Source organism: Pochonia chlamydosporia, chromosome 6 (genome assembly GCF_001653235.2).
Source record: "Pochonia chlamydosporia 170 chromosome 6, whole genome shotgun sequence".
In the NCBI taxonomy this organism is placed as follows: Eukaryota; Fungi; Ascomycota; class Sordariomycetes; order Hypocreales; family Clavicipitaceae; genus Pochonia; species Pochonia chlamydosporia.
Genome location: NC_035795.1, coordinates 2,920,746 through 2,932,852, shown reverse-complemented (window position 1 = coordinate 2,932,852; position 12,107 = coordinate 2,920,746). Strand labels below are relative to the sequence as shown.

Genomic DNA, 12,107 nt, shown 5'->3' with positions numbered 1-12,107 from the left:
AATAGATTCATCTTCACAGTATTACACCTGGCCAGCAGGTCATTCCTGAATTAATAACCGGTATCCTGCTCACATTAGTCTATAATGATCTTTTCAATCCTCTGATGTCGTAAATTCTTTAAATGATGTTGAAGTTTGCCCAATTTGCCACCAAAGACGGGATGCGCGGTAGATATCACTCGTACCGACAAGTTGCTTATTCCGAGCACCGACTGACTGGACTAAACGACACACAGGACCAGCCAAGTAATATGGAAGCCGTGTCAGGAGCCGTGCAGTAACAGGAGGAAGGTTTGCCAAGTCTCGCTTCGCAAATTATATATTCGATAAGACGCCGTACCTTTGAGTTCAACCGCCATAACAAATATGGTTGCCCGTAGATCGAATAGGAGTCACGCAATATGTTACACATCTTTTACTTTAATAGCCAATCGTGGTAGGTTGATACCGCTGATCAATTTGCCCTCGTTAATGAAGGTCTAAGAAGTGTTTGAAGTATATATGACTGGAACTGGACTTGTAACTACATCTCATCAAGATCAGGCACACTCCGAGGTCCAATCTCTACCCGGCGTTTTAGGACCTCCTCGGACTCTCCATTTTCCAGTCTTCTCATCATATCCTCCGGATCAATATCAGTGCCAACGGGGTTCTCAGCAAAATACCCGCTAAGGGCAAAGTTGTTGGTCTTTTCGTTGGTATCGAAGTTGTCGACTTGTGTTTCGAGCATGTTACCATCTGGGTCCCTATAATAAATACTTGTCGTTGCGCCATGATTGACGGACCAAATTGGAAGTATTTTGTGTGCCTTTCGTTGTCTGTATGCGGTGAAAAGATCTTTTAGCGTTGGGTAGGTGAACGCAATATGCTCCAGACCGCAACTCTTCTTGTTTTTTGGCTCAGTTCCGGGCACTTGGAGGATGGCGATGCGGTGGTGTTCTTCGTCGTACGTAATAAATGAGAGAGCCTCATTTGTGAAGACTATTCGTCCTCCCAGAAAAGTTTCGTAGAAACGGGTCATGCTCTCCTTGTCTGAGGATCGCAACACCACGTGCGCGAGCTTCTGTGGACTTAAGACTTTTTCGCCCGCAGATTCATTACTGGCTGGTTCCTTGATCATTTTGAATATAAAATAATTAGCTGATGAAAGCCAGTTATTACAGAATCAGGAGCATGCAGTAGAGCGTAGGACGGCATACGAGACAGAACAATGATGCCCGTGGCTGGCGAGAGTTTAGATACAATTTGTATTAAAAGCAACTTGGGCTCAACGGATGAAACAATACCACATTTGCAACACTGTTTTACATGTTAGGATAATTGTAACCCGAGCCCGAACCCGAATCCGAGGCCACCATATCCCGGCTCACCCCGAGCACTACTCCAACGGCAATCTGTGGCTACCTCGCCCACAGCTACGACCACTGTGTGCGGTGACGCATCTCCATGGAGATGCTATACGATCCTGTGATCGCGCTACGGTCCGCTTGACTGTTACATGATATGGCAAGAGAATACTTTCAACTCTCATGGCCTGTTAAAAGTCACTCCAAGGCTTCCTCGTATCAAAAGATAACTCACCTATGCCAGACTACTCAGTGACTGCAGACTACCATAGTCTTTTTAGTATCACCCATTCATTAGTTACTTGGTCATGATATCTGCTTTACTCAGTTAGAGATTATTTCCAGATGGTATTCCAGGCAAGGCATCGTTGCGTGTTTCAAAGGGTGGATTCCTGTTCTAACAAGTCTAACACTTACGAAGTGCCAATACAACCTTCGTCGCCGGCAAAGATCTGTCTCCAAGCGTGACACTTGTGCTGTAAGATACATTCTAATTCAATTCTTTACTTTACAATCTTGAGTCTTTGACTGTCCGCGATTATTTGTTATATTAAATAAGGCGATCTTTTAGGCATGGGCTATTTACAAGGTGCTATGAACCAACATCTGACCAAGCTAACCCATCAAATGTGCTGAGTATGTTTACTTGAGCGCCAGTTGAGCCCATAAGTTCATGACACACCCATACTATTTATGGGCACTATCGCAGAATTATTGCGCCTTCAGAGCAGCTGCTAGGGGAGCTGTGTCCTATAGATGGCAACTATGATTAGCGTGATCTCGAAGGAACCTTGAGCCGTCAAGCCAGTACACTTACCACAAAGACTTGTACCATGGAGAATCTTGCTTTTCCCATCTCACAGCTTTCACTGTCAACGATTAAGTGCGCAGCAAATTCTGATTCTAGTACATTTCCGTCCCGGAGCGCCACCTTAACCCTGCCTGTAAGCATGAGATCGCGGCCGTTATTCTCGCGGCAATAGACACGCAGAACGTGGTGACGTCGCTCGCTGACCAAGTCCCAGGCATCATCTCTGCTTCTTTCTATAGCTATTCGCTTATTCAGTAAAAAAAATAGAGAAATTGTCGACAAGTGCCTCTGAACATACCCTCCCTGCCGGTCACAGTTTTAGCGGAAGTGATCATGGACCCATCATCAGTAAAAACCTCCGTCGAGAGCCTGGCCCCAGAATTTGGCTCATTCGTGTCCGCAATTTGATAGAGCCTCGCGATAAGGTCCTTAATTGGCTGCTCCAACGTGAAGTCGGGCCAAACGGTATGTTCTGTTACGTAGCTCATTATGCTGTAGTGATTGTGCTCAGCTGCTGTGGAGTGTTTCGATGTCAACCATGGCATATTTGTAACAATTAAGGTGGCCGTGGTTTATCATAAACGACTTTTGGTAGTGAGGCATGAAGACCCATGCGATAGTGCTAAAAAGACGCTCTCCCTCGGTCTCGGCATCGGTCTTGGTTACGGGATTGCGGCCGAGCGACGTAACCGTGCTTGGGAACTCACGGCTTTGGTAGGGCGGTTTCTTCTTGACCCGACACCACAAGTATTCCTCGGGCTTTGTCTCCTGCAGTTCCGGGTTATTGAGGGCCTGTAAGTCTCACCGCGGTGGTTGACGAGTTTATCATAAGACTCAGAAGATCGGCTAGCCAATTGATGTTTGTTGAGGAATCGACGTGTTCTATGATCACAAACAAAACCTTACCCTGGATGCCACCAAGTGCGCTCATATTCTCAGAATTATCAGGTAAGCCCTCCAATTTTGCCACGACAACTCCAGTTTCGACCCCGTCTCGGATTTTTCTATCAGCGATGTTGCCCCATTCTTGCTTTGCTCTTGTTGTGGGAGGTGGTCCCACCGCTCTAGTCACTGCTATCCTACTGGCGAGGTATGGCTTCACCATCGTTGTGGTTGAACGTCATCCATTACGTCTGGGACAACCCAAAGCAAATGTAATCAACGCGCGGTCAGCAGAGATCTTTCGCCAGTTCGGCCTTGAGACGAGCCAGCTCCGAGCTAAAGGACTTGACCCTGAAGAGTCTCGAAGGGTTATATTCGGCTCTTCGATGTTTGGTGTGGAATTTGGGTTTATCGACAGAGAAGAATTTTCGACAAATGACACCCCCGAGCCAACTTTCGGTTCTCCTCAACCAGTACTTGAAGAAGTCCTCTTGGAGATCGCCAAGTCGACAGGAAAGGTGATTTATCTGAGAGAAAATGAATGGTTGGGATGCACAGAAAGCAGTGACAAAATCATCACGTCCGTGGTTCGATATGGGGGCGACAATACTGAACGTACAATCACAAGCAAGTACTTAATTGGTTGCGACGGAATCCATTCGAAGACCCGTGAGGTTTTGAACGTCAAGTTCGACTGCATCGACGAGATACCGGACATTCCGCAACACTACATGTCAATCCATTTTCGAGGGGACCTCTCCCATTCACAGCCGGCGCTTTTACATATTATTCTGGACCCGAGTAACTTGGGCGTCCTCATTCCCTATAACCGGAAGAATGAATGGGTTTTCATGACTCAATGTGACCCTACCACCACAACAAAGGAAATATACACTCATGAATACTGTAGGTCAAGAATCATTAAGGTAAGATACAAACAACCGCAGTCAATTCTCAAGAAGTGTGTTGACAGTACTCCAGGCGGTTGGCTGCGAGGTTGAATGCCAGATCTTAGAGAACAGATTATGGACAACCGCTACAAAGATTGCGTCATCATTTCGCTCCAAGACAATGCGAAACGCATTTCTCGCTGGTGACGCTGCTCATTGTTTCCCACCAACCGGAGGCTTAGGGATGAATACCGGAATCGCCGATGCACACAACCTAACCTGGAAAATTCTAGCGGTAGAGAGAGGTTGGGCGAAGGAGTCTTTTTTGGACACTTTTACTACTGAAAGGCGTCAGGTTGCTGAGTCCAACGCACGGCACAGCGCATCGAATGAAACAAAAATGCTCAATCTAACGAAATTGGTCTTCCAGAACGAAATGAGCGCTCAGGAGTTGATGGAGAACTCGGTTATGCGTACAAATATCGAGGATGCCATACTTGACAATTCGGAGCACTTCCAGTCTCTAAACATGCACATTGGGTATGTGTATGGACACCATCAGCACACTCGGAAGTGCAGCGACTATCAAAAAGAGTCAGTGTCTGGTGCTCGGCTGCCTCATGCTTGGGTGAAGCTTGACGGGCAGACTGTGTCGACACTGGACCTAATTGATGGGTTCAATTTTGTGCTGATAGCAAGCGAGGGCTTCACCACGCTGAGTGAGGTTCTTGTTAATGACATACCGGTCCGAGTGCAGCAGCTGGGAAGAGATTTTACTGACTCCAGCGAAGGCACGTGGACTACCTTGATGAAGCTGAGCGGAGAACAACATGGAGTCCTCGTGAGACCAGATCAACATATCATTGGGCATGTGCAGAGCCTCGATGAAGTGGCACCATGCCTTTTACAATACTTAGCATAGTAGCCAGTTGAAGACAGCATAGTAAATTGAAATAGTTAGTTAGTGGTACTTGAATAACTGTTTTCGGTCATGGCTACTACAGTAGTAAAGGGTTGGAATCAATTTCCAGCAAACTGAGGCTGTATTTCAGACCATCTTAAGCGATGTTCTCATGTTGTCGTGTCGTCGTGTCTGAAGACACCGACATCAAAACCCACGCTATCACACCTGCTTAACAGAAGCCTGACAAAGCCAATGATTATCGAATTCATTGGCTGGCAATATACCTGCTTACTCTACAAGCCCTGGAAGTTCTCCGAGAATTCGGGAGGTGGAAGTCGACATTCGGTATTGGACTCGGGCTCGGGATTACCAAAAAGGGTTTTGGCGTGAGAAACCTGGCGGCAACCAAGAAGCTTTCTTTATCGAAACTAGTCCCCCGGGACTCTGGAGTGGGTCACTTGCGTAGCAAATAGTAATCGGGGTCGGTCTGAATCGTTATTGGAGAAAACCGTACAACCCTGGCGGCCAACGCCATTGACACGGTGATGTGATGTACCGAGGGTTCCAGTCTCTTCGGGAAAACTGACGTTGGTATGTGTTTTGAGACCGCAGATGCAACAACGGATTCAGCGATGTCGGCGTGTTAGCTTCCGAAGTAAAATGGAATGATTGAAATATCGGCAACCGAAAATGGTAGCTAGCCTACGAAAAATGATGACTTCAGGAACGCTATCATTCAAGTGGACCTATATAAAAACCAATTCTGAAACAGCACCCAATCTCCATTAATATCCTCTTTGAATGTTTTTTTTTCTTTGCAGTACGGTACCACTCATGAAGTGGCAACAGTGGTTATCGATCATAGTAAAGCAAAACTGCGTCAGGATCACTGACCCTCAACTATTCTTTCACGAAAACGGCTTAATACCACTCTTGTTAAACAAGGCTACTCAGTTCATAGAGCTGCATCTTAGATCGACAAACTATTGTTGGAGACTCGAAACCTGACAACATGGACTCTGAAAAGCTGCCTAGAAAGCTCTGGGAGCATCCAGACCCAAAAAGTACAGCAATTTGGAGGTTTATGCAGGCTGCAAACGAGAAATTCGGGCTCAATATGCAGGTAAGGTGTGAATATCTCCTGCTCTTTAGTATTGTCTTCAGGACGCATCCTAACTAGTGCCAGGACTTCCCCTCCTTATATAAGTGGTCCTGCGACAATCGGAACAGCTTCTACACGTTCTTCTTCGATAACTATCCTCTCATTTACCAAGGCTCCTATAATTTGGCTGTCGAAGAATCTATCCCTATTTCCAAATTACCTCGTTGGTTTGACGGTATTCAGCTCAACTACGCTGAGAACTTCCTCTGGAGTCGAACCCTTGAGGACGACACAGGGGCCCGCACCACTAAGACCAAAGAGGATTCCAAGATTGCTTTAACTGAAGTGCGCGAGGGAAATACTGAAGTTAAACATGTGACGTGGGCCGAATTAAGGTGTCGAGTGGCAGACTTAGCATCGGCATTCCATCAGAGGGGTCTGAAGAAGGGAGATAGGGTGGTCTTGGTTGGCCAGCATTCCACCAGCACACTGGTAGTGTTTTTGGCAACAACCTGGCTAGGTGCATTGTTCAGTAGCAGTTCAACCGATATGGGAGTTGGTGGATTACTGCAGCGGACAGTGCAGATCGATCCAAAGGTATACATACCGTGAAGCATGAATATTGAAGCACTTGCTGACCAGATGCTGTAGTTTGTCTTCTTTGACGATGCTTCTCTCTATGGCGGCAAATACATTGATCTGCACGATAAAATTCAAGGCGTCATGCAAGGACTCCAGGAATGCCCGAGTTTTCAAACAATCATTATCAACACTCGCTTCGCGGACAAGCCCTATGCCACAGATGATATATCCAAGACAGAAAGACTGGAATATTTCCTGCTGTTAGGAAAGTCCAAACGGCCGCCACCCCCAGAACGCATCAATTTTCAAGATCCCATGGTTGTGTATTACTCCTCCGGTACGACAGGTACTCCAAAAGCCATTGTCCATGGTGTTGGATCTATCCTGTTGAATGCTGCCAAAGAAGCAATTCTTCATCAAGATGCAACACCTGACTCGGTAAATTTGCAGTTCACCACCACAGGGTGGATCATGTTTCTCGCGAGTGTGACACAGATGCAATTTGGTGGGCGATCAATCCTCTATGATGGATCGCCGTTTATTCCTGATCATACGGTGTTACTGAGAGTTGCTGAAGAGCAAGGCGCCACTTCTCTGGGTGTAAGCCCTCGCTGGATGGGCGAGCTAAAGCGAAGAAACATCGTCCCAAAGGCGGTGGCGGATTTGTCCAAGTTGACGAGAGTACTCAGTACCGGTATGGTATTGCCGGACCAGATGTTCGAATGGTTCTATGATGCGGCATTCCCGGCACATGTGCAGCTATGCAATACTTCTGGGGGTACTGATATTGTAAGCTAAAAGCCTCCATTCGTCACTTCCTTTCTACTTCTATAATTTCTCACTAACAACGAATACAGGCTGGTGCCTTTGTTCTCGAGAATCCCTTAATGCCAGTTCATGTTGGCGGTTGTGTAGGTCCGGCTCTCGGAGTACAAATTGCCGTCTATGAGCACGACCTTCCCGAAGGTAGCGATGGCAAACCCCTTCCCGCCGGCGAAGCAGGTGACCTTGTTGCTACTGCTGCTTTCCCTAACATCCCTCTCTATCTCTGGGGTGATAGCCAGCCGGCCCCTGGACAAAGATACATGGATTCCTACTTTAAGCGGTTTAACAATGTGTGGACACAAGGCGACTTTTGCGCATTTCACCCGATAACAGGCGGCATTCTTATGCTTGGCCGATCCGACGGCGTTTTGAATCCTAGTGGCATTCGGTTTGGCAGCTCGGACATATATGGGATTATCGAGAAATATTTCGCAGCAGAAGTAGCCGACTCGCTTTGTGTTGGACAACGGCGCAAAACAGATATAGACGAGAGGGTATTTCTATTTCTAATTATGAAACCAGGCAAGAGGCTTAACGAGGCGCTATCAAAAGCAGTCAAGCGTACAATTGCAAGAGAGTTAACAAAACGCCACGTACCGAGGTTTATATTTGAAGCCCCAGAGATTCCAACCACTATTAACGGAAAGAAGGTAGAGTTGCCTGTAAAGAGCATCCTTTCAGGCAAGAGGGTTAAACCAAGCGCGATGTTGTTCAATCCGGCGAGTTTGGAGTATTTCTATCAGTTTCAGAAGGTAGATGAGTTGGGTCAGGGGAAGGCTCTGCTGTAAAATAATTCCGCCAGATTGATACTACACAGACTGCATCGTCCACATTTTCAAAGAAATGGCAAATTTGTCCCAGGAGGAGTGGGCAGCTACCGTGTTGGTTGGTGATTTGTGTTGGAAGTGGCATCTTCTTTTGGACAGTCTTTAATCGGACGCACCCAAATCTCTATTCGGACGCACCCCCCCACATTCAGCCACAGCAGTCTCCGATAATGTCCCGGTCAAATTTGCTGCAAGTGATATCTCCAGTATTTCCACCATACCAACAACTACTTACAGTGCCTGAGTAGTATTTTGCTACCACCCCAGGGTGACTTCCTACCTTAATCCGTTGCAACTACAATGCTATCACCAACCTTTTCCTTTTCCTTCCACTTTTTCTGTCCCTTCGCAAGCAAAATCTTCGTTATTTTATGGTCCTCCTCTACATCTGGAGAATGATGCTGTTTAGCTGGATTATTCCCGCCCCTGTGTCCCTTTGCCTGTTGACGAGTATCTCGAGTTGTGACTCTAGCAGAAACTTTACTCCGTTTTCGCCGAGGCTGTTGTTGGTCTGGTAGGTCGGCTGCGTCTTCCTCGTCAAGAGTTGACCCTAGCTCGAATTGAGAGTAGTTCCGACGTGCTGATCTCTTAACGCCACTTCGTGTTGACCCTTGAGGCGCAAGTTGATGATCGGGAATCGCACGTTCGTTGCCAAATGGTTCGCCATTTTGTGGTCGTCCCTTGGGTATTCCCATCGGAGGACGCTGTACCTGAAGAAGAGGATCGTCAATTTCTCGAGATCGTTTGATGTGCCAAAATGGATCCAAGTCTTCCCTCTTCAGTGGCTTATCTTGATCAGCTAACCTGAGGAGCATGTGAGCACAAGGCAAGCCGTATTGAGCCTTAGTAGAGCCTGTACACGCTAGTAAAGGCTTCTTGGAGATCTGGCCTGATTCCATAAGCCTGTGGATCTCGTTGAGTTGGTCTAGTGCCCAACGAGTGACACTTAAAGGCAGCTGGCCAAGCCACTCTCTTCCTGAGAACTGGTTCCGAATGGTGGTGTTTGCTTGTTGTATTTTGTCTTTATATAGCAGACGTTTATCCACTGTCTGACTAGCTGTGGCCTCTTCGACATCAGGGAGGTCGGACCGAAGGGATAGGTTGTAGGTCTTCAGAGAATGATGGTTTGACTCGGCCGGTGCTGTCGTAATCAAACCGAAGTTCCGATAATGGCGAGTATAGCAGCATGCCCATTCTTTCTTCAAAGGTAAATATGTGCTCTTGAGATAACTCAGAATGCGCTCCTGGTGTTCAAAGGTCTCTTGAAGTTGCCGCCATGCTTGATTGAACTCGTCCTCCGATCTGCTAAATACCATATGTCTCCAGAGGAGGTACAGACCAGCTCGAGTTTTTAATACTCGTTTGGGAACAGGGCCAAGTTTGGAATCCTTCATATCTTTAACGTTGACATTCCCACGTTCCATCTCTTGAATGTCAGCAGTATCTGCATTGTCACTATCGCTATCTGTCTCAGAGCCATCGGTTTTCTTCCACCACTTCTTAATAGATAAGACCACATTGCTGTTGATATGGAAGACACATAGCTGAAGTTGCGCATTAGGAAATATTTGCCGTGCTGCAGCACGCAGCTGGTCGTCCTTATCCGTGATAATAACTTTTGGCGGCGCGATGTTGCCTGCTTGTTGGAATCTCGACAGCTGTTGGAGGAACCACTCATAAGTAGCAACTTGTTCGTTATTAAGAAGGCCATAACAAATTGGCATGGACGTCTTCTCCGACGATACAGTTACGACAGTAACCAAAGGCATTTTATAGCAGTTGGTCTTATATGTAGCGTCAATCTGGAGACATGACGAGAATTGTTGCCACATCTTTCCCCCTTTATGATAAGCCCAAGCGGCATTTCGAAAACGGAACTCATCATGAATCCAGTCTAAGCCCCATATCCAGACTCTCTTCGACTCAGAGAGCGTCCGTACAAAGTCATTGGCGGGGCCGTAGCCTTGACGTTTGGCTTGGTTGACTTTCCATCGCCAGTTATATATATCTGTCCTGCGAATAGCAATCTGAGGCCACTTTTGGCACAGTTGCTTGTGAACGGATCGAGAAGAGATCGTCTTGTCAAGACAAAGATCTTTCAGGAGGTTCATTTGTTCGTCTGTTAACTTTCTCCATTGGTAGTGCTCGGTGAGGCCTTGTGATGGCCCGTGGTCTCGATGAAGGGAGCTGACAACTCTCATGGACCATTCGTAGTTGTTGGCATGGAGGGACTGAACGATAACTTTGAACGGGCAGTTGGCGGCCAACTTCGTTGTATTCGTGTTCCGTATTTTGGCGATTGACTCTCTGGGCTTATAATACCGACTCTTATCACAGACAAGCTCACATTTTATTGTTCTAGTCTTCGCCTTATTCTTTTGACTTCGTATCGTGATGAGGCCCATCCGATTCTGAACACAAAACTCCTTTAGGCTGTCGAGGAGCAACTCAAGAGACTCATAAGTTGTTGTTAGAAGAGAAGAGTCCGATGGAAAGACCGCCTCCCATGGTTCACCATTCCAATCCTCAGATTCATCGATCTCGTTACATTCATCGGAGTCACTAATAGATTCATCTGCTGAGTCGACAGGTAGCGTTTCAGACGGTTCGGGGAAGCCTGGAGGGTGCGCCATAGCCAGCATTAGAAGAGTCTTATCGACGGCTTGTAAAGCTATTGTATTCAATACACTGCGAATTAACATATTTGTCTTAACAGGATTTTATGGCTATATGCAGATTGGCGCTTCTGTTCAAGATCTAGGACTTCTGCATGTCTCGAAGTCCTAGCATCTAGACCGCAGTCCTGTAAGAACTACTGGGACGCTTGCTACCCACTGACAACTGACAGTCGGTGGTTTAGAAGTCAAAGAGGAATTTCTATCACCTCAACAATGCTTAATTGGTTAGTTTTAAGAATGGCGACAATGACAACCAACACTGAACAGTTTCGACGTCGGTTGCTTCAGTCCGCGAAGTCGGAGGCTATGTGGCTTAAGGTACCTTAGGTGTGGCTGAATGTGGGGGGGTGCGTCCGAATAGAGATTTGGGTGCGTCCGATTAAAGACTGTCTTCTTTTGGGCCTAAAGAGAATTCGTGGTGATCTTAAACCGTGACGATGCTCTTTGGAGATAAGCTTAAGCCCAGCTTGGGACATTATATTGCGTGGCTTCCATAGATATTCTCATCTAGGCTCTGGATTGCACTCTTGTAATTGACGCTTTAGGAGTAATAATATATTTAATCGAATCCATAGTAACAATTGGGGCAGTAATTTATCAATATAAGGTTATCGTGTGAAATTGCAACATATGCACTCTCTCTCCTAGGCTTGTCCTTAAGCCTATAGGGTAAGCTGGACTGGTCTTACCAGGGGATTATTAGAGCAAGCAATTTTGAGCCATATTCTAAGACTAAAACAATAGATGAGATAGCAAAGAAAAAGTTCTGCTACACTTAACTTGGAATGGCGGATAAAATAGTAGACATAGCATAGTAAGCAACTTTACTGATACATTGTGATGTTTGATCCTTGCATAATTGCTTTTGATAGCTGCAGCCATTGTTTGATAGCTGTTGACACCACCCTCGTTGACATCTTGTAATCTATATACTTCTTGTACTTTTGCTATTAGGTTTCTGAACAGGATGCAAACCCTCCATATACTTGTCACTGAACAAATGGTTGGAGTCCCGGATTTAGGACCTTCGACACTTGCAAAGTCCTACCATCTAGGACCTTTACTTCAAAAATACGCCACCGCCTGCAGCCAGCTGATAGCCAGCGGCTGGTAGTCTTGAAGTTTAGGGGCAATTTAAATCTTGTTAGCACTGATTAATACGCCGTTGTTGATAGTCAAGAAAACATGGCGAAGTTCTGCGGTTGGCGATTTCGGCAGGCAGTGTGGCTGAATTGGGGCTGAATGTGGTGTCTTCTTAAT

At 46.4% G+C, this 12,107-nt stretch overlaps 5 protein-coding genes across 5 annotated transcripts; 2 read left to right on the top strand and 3 right to left on the bottom strand.

Annotated features, from left to right (window-relative positions):
* Positions 1–523: 523 nt before the first annotated feature.
* VFPPC_11219 (glyoxalase bleomycin resistance protein dioxygenase) lies at positions 524–1,120 on the bottom strand (the record flags this gene model as incomplete). Its single annotated transcript, XM_018289470.1, has 1 exon — positions 524–1,120. One exon carries the CDS (start codon positions 1,118–1,120, stop codon positions 524–526), a length of 597 nt encoding a protein of 198 aa, XP_018140306.1.
* A 937-nt stretch (positions 1,121–2,057) lies between these two features.
* VFPPC_16375 (snoaL-like domain-containing protein) lies at positions 2,058–2,645 on the bottom strand (the record flags this gene model as incomplete). The annotated part of the gene is made up of 3 exons (XM_018294128.1): positions 2,058–2,096; positions 2,164–2,396; positions 2,456–2,645. The coding sequence occupies 3 exons, from the start codon at positions 2,643–2,645 to the stop codon at positions 2,058–2,060; spliced, it is 462 nt and encodes a 153-aa protein (XP_018140307.1).
* Positions 2,646–3,170: 525 nt separating this feature from the next.
* VFPPC_16376 (FAD-binding family) lies at positions 3,171–4,876 on the top strand (the record flags this gene model as incomplete). Its single annotated transcript, XM_022429013.1, has 3 exons — positions 3,171–3,965; positions 4,021–4,770; positions 4,874–4,876. The coding sequence occupies 3 exons, from the start codon at positions 3,171–3,173 to the stop codon at positions 4,874–4,876; spliced, it is 1,548 nt and encodes a 515-aa protein (XP_022284190.1).
* Positions 4,877–5,845: 969 nt separating this feature from the next.
* On the top strand, positions 5,846–8,130 carry VFPPC_16377 (acetoacetyl-CoA synthase; the record flags this gene model as incomplete). The annotated part of the gene is made up of 4 exons (XM_018294130.1): positions 5,846–5,956; positions 6,020–6,532; positions 6,587–7,306; positions 7,375–8,130. The coding sequence occupies 4 exons, from the start codon at positions 5,846–5,848 to the stop codon at positions 8,128–8,130; spliced, it is 2,100 nt and encodes a 699-aa protein (XP_018140309.1).
* A 320-nt stretch (positions 8,131–8,450) lies between these two features.
* VFPPC_18059 (transposase) lies at positions 8,451–10,871 on the bottom strand (the record flags this gene model as incomplete). Its single annotated transcript, XM_022429719.1, has 1 exon — positions 8,451–10,871. One exon carries the CDS (start codon positions 10,869–10,871, stop codon positions 8,451–8,453), a length of 2,421 nt encoding a protein of 806 aa, XP_022285279.1.
* Between the last annotated feature and the right edge of the window lie 1,236 nt (positions 10,872–12,107).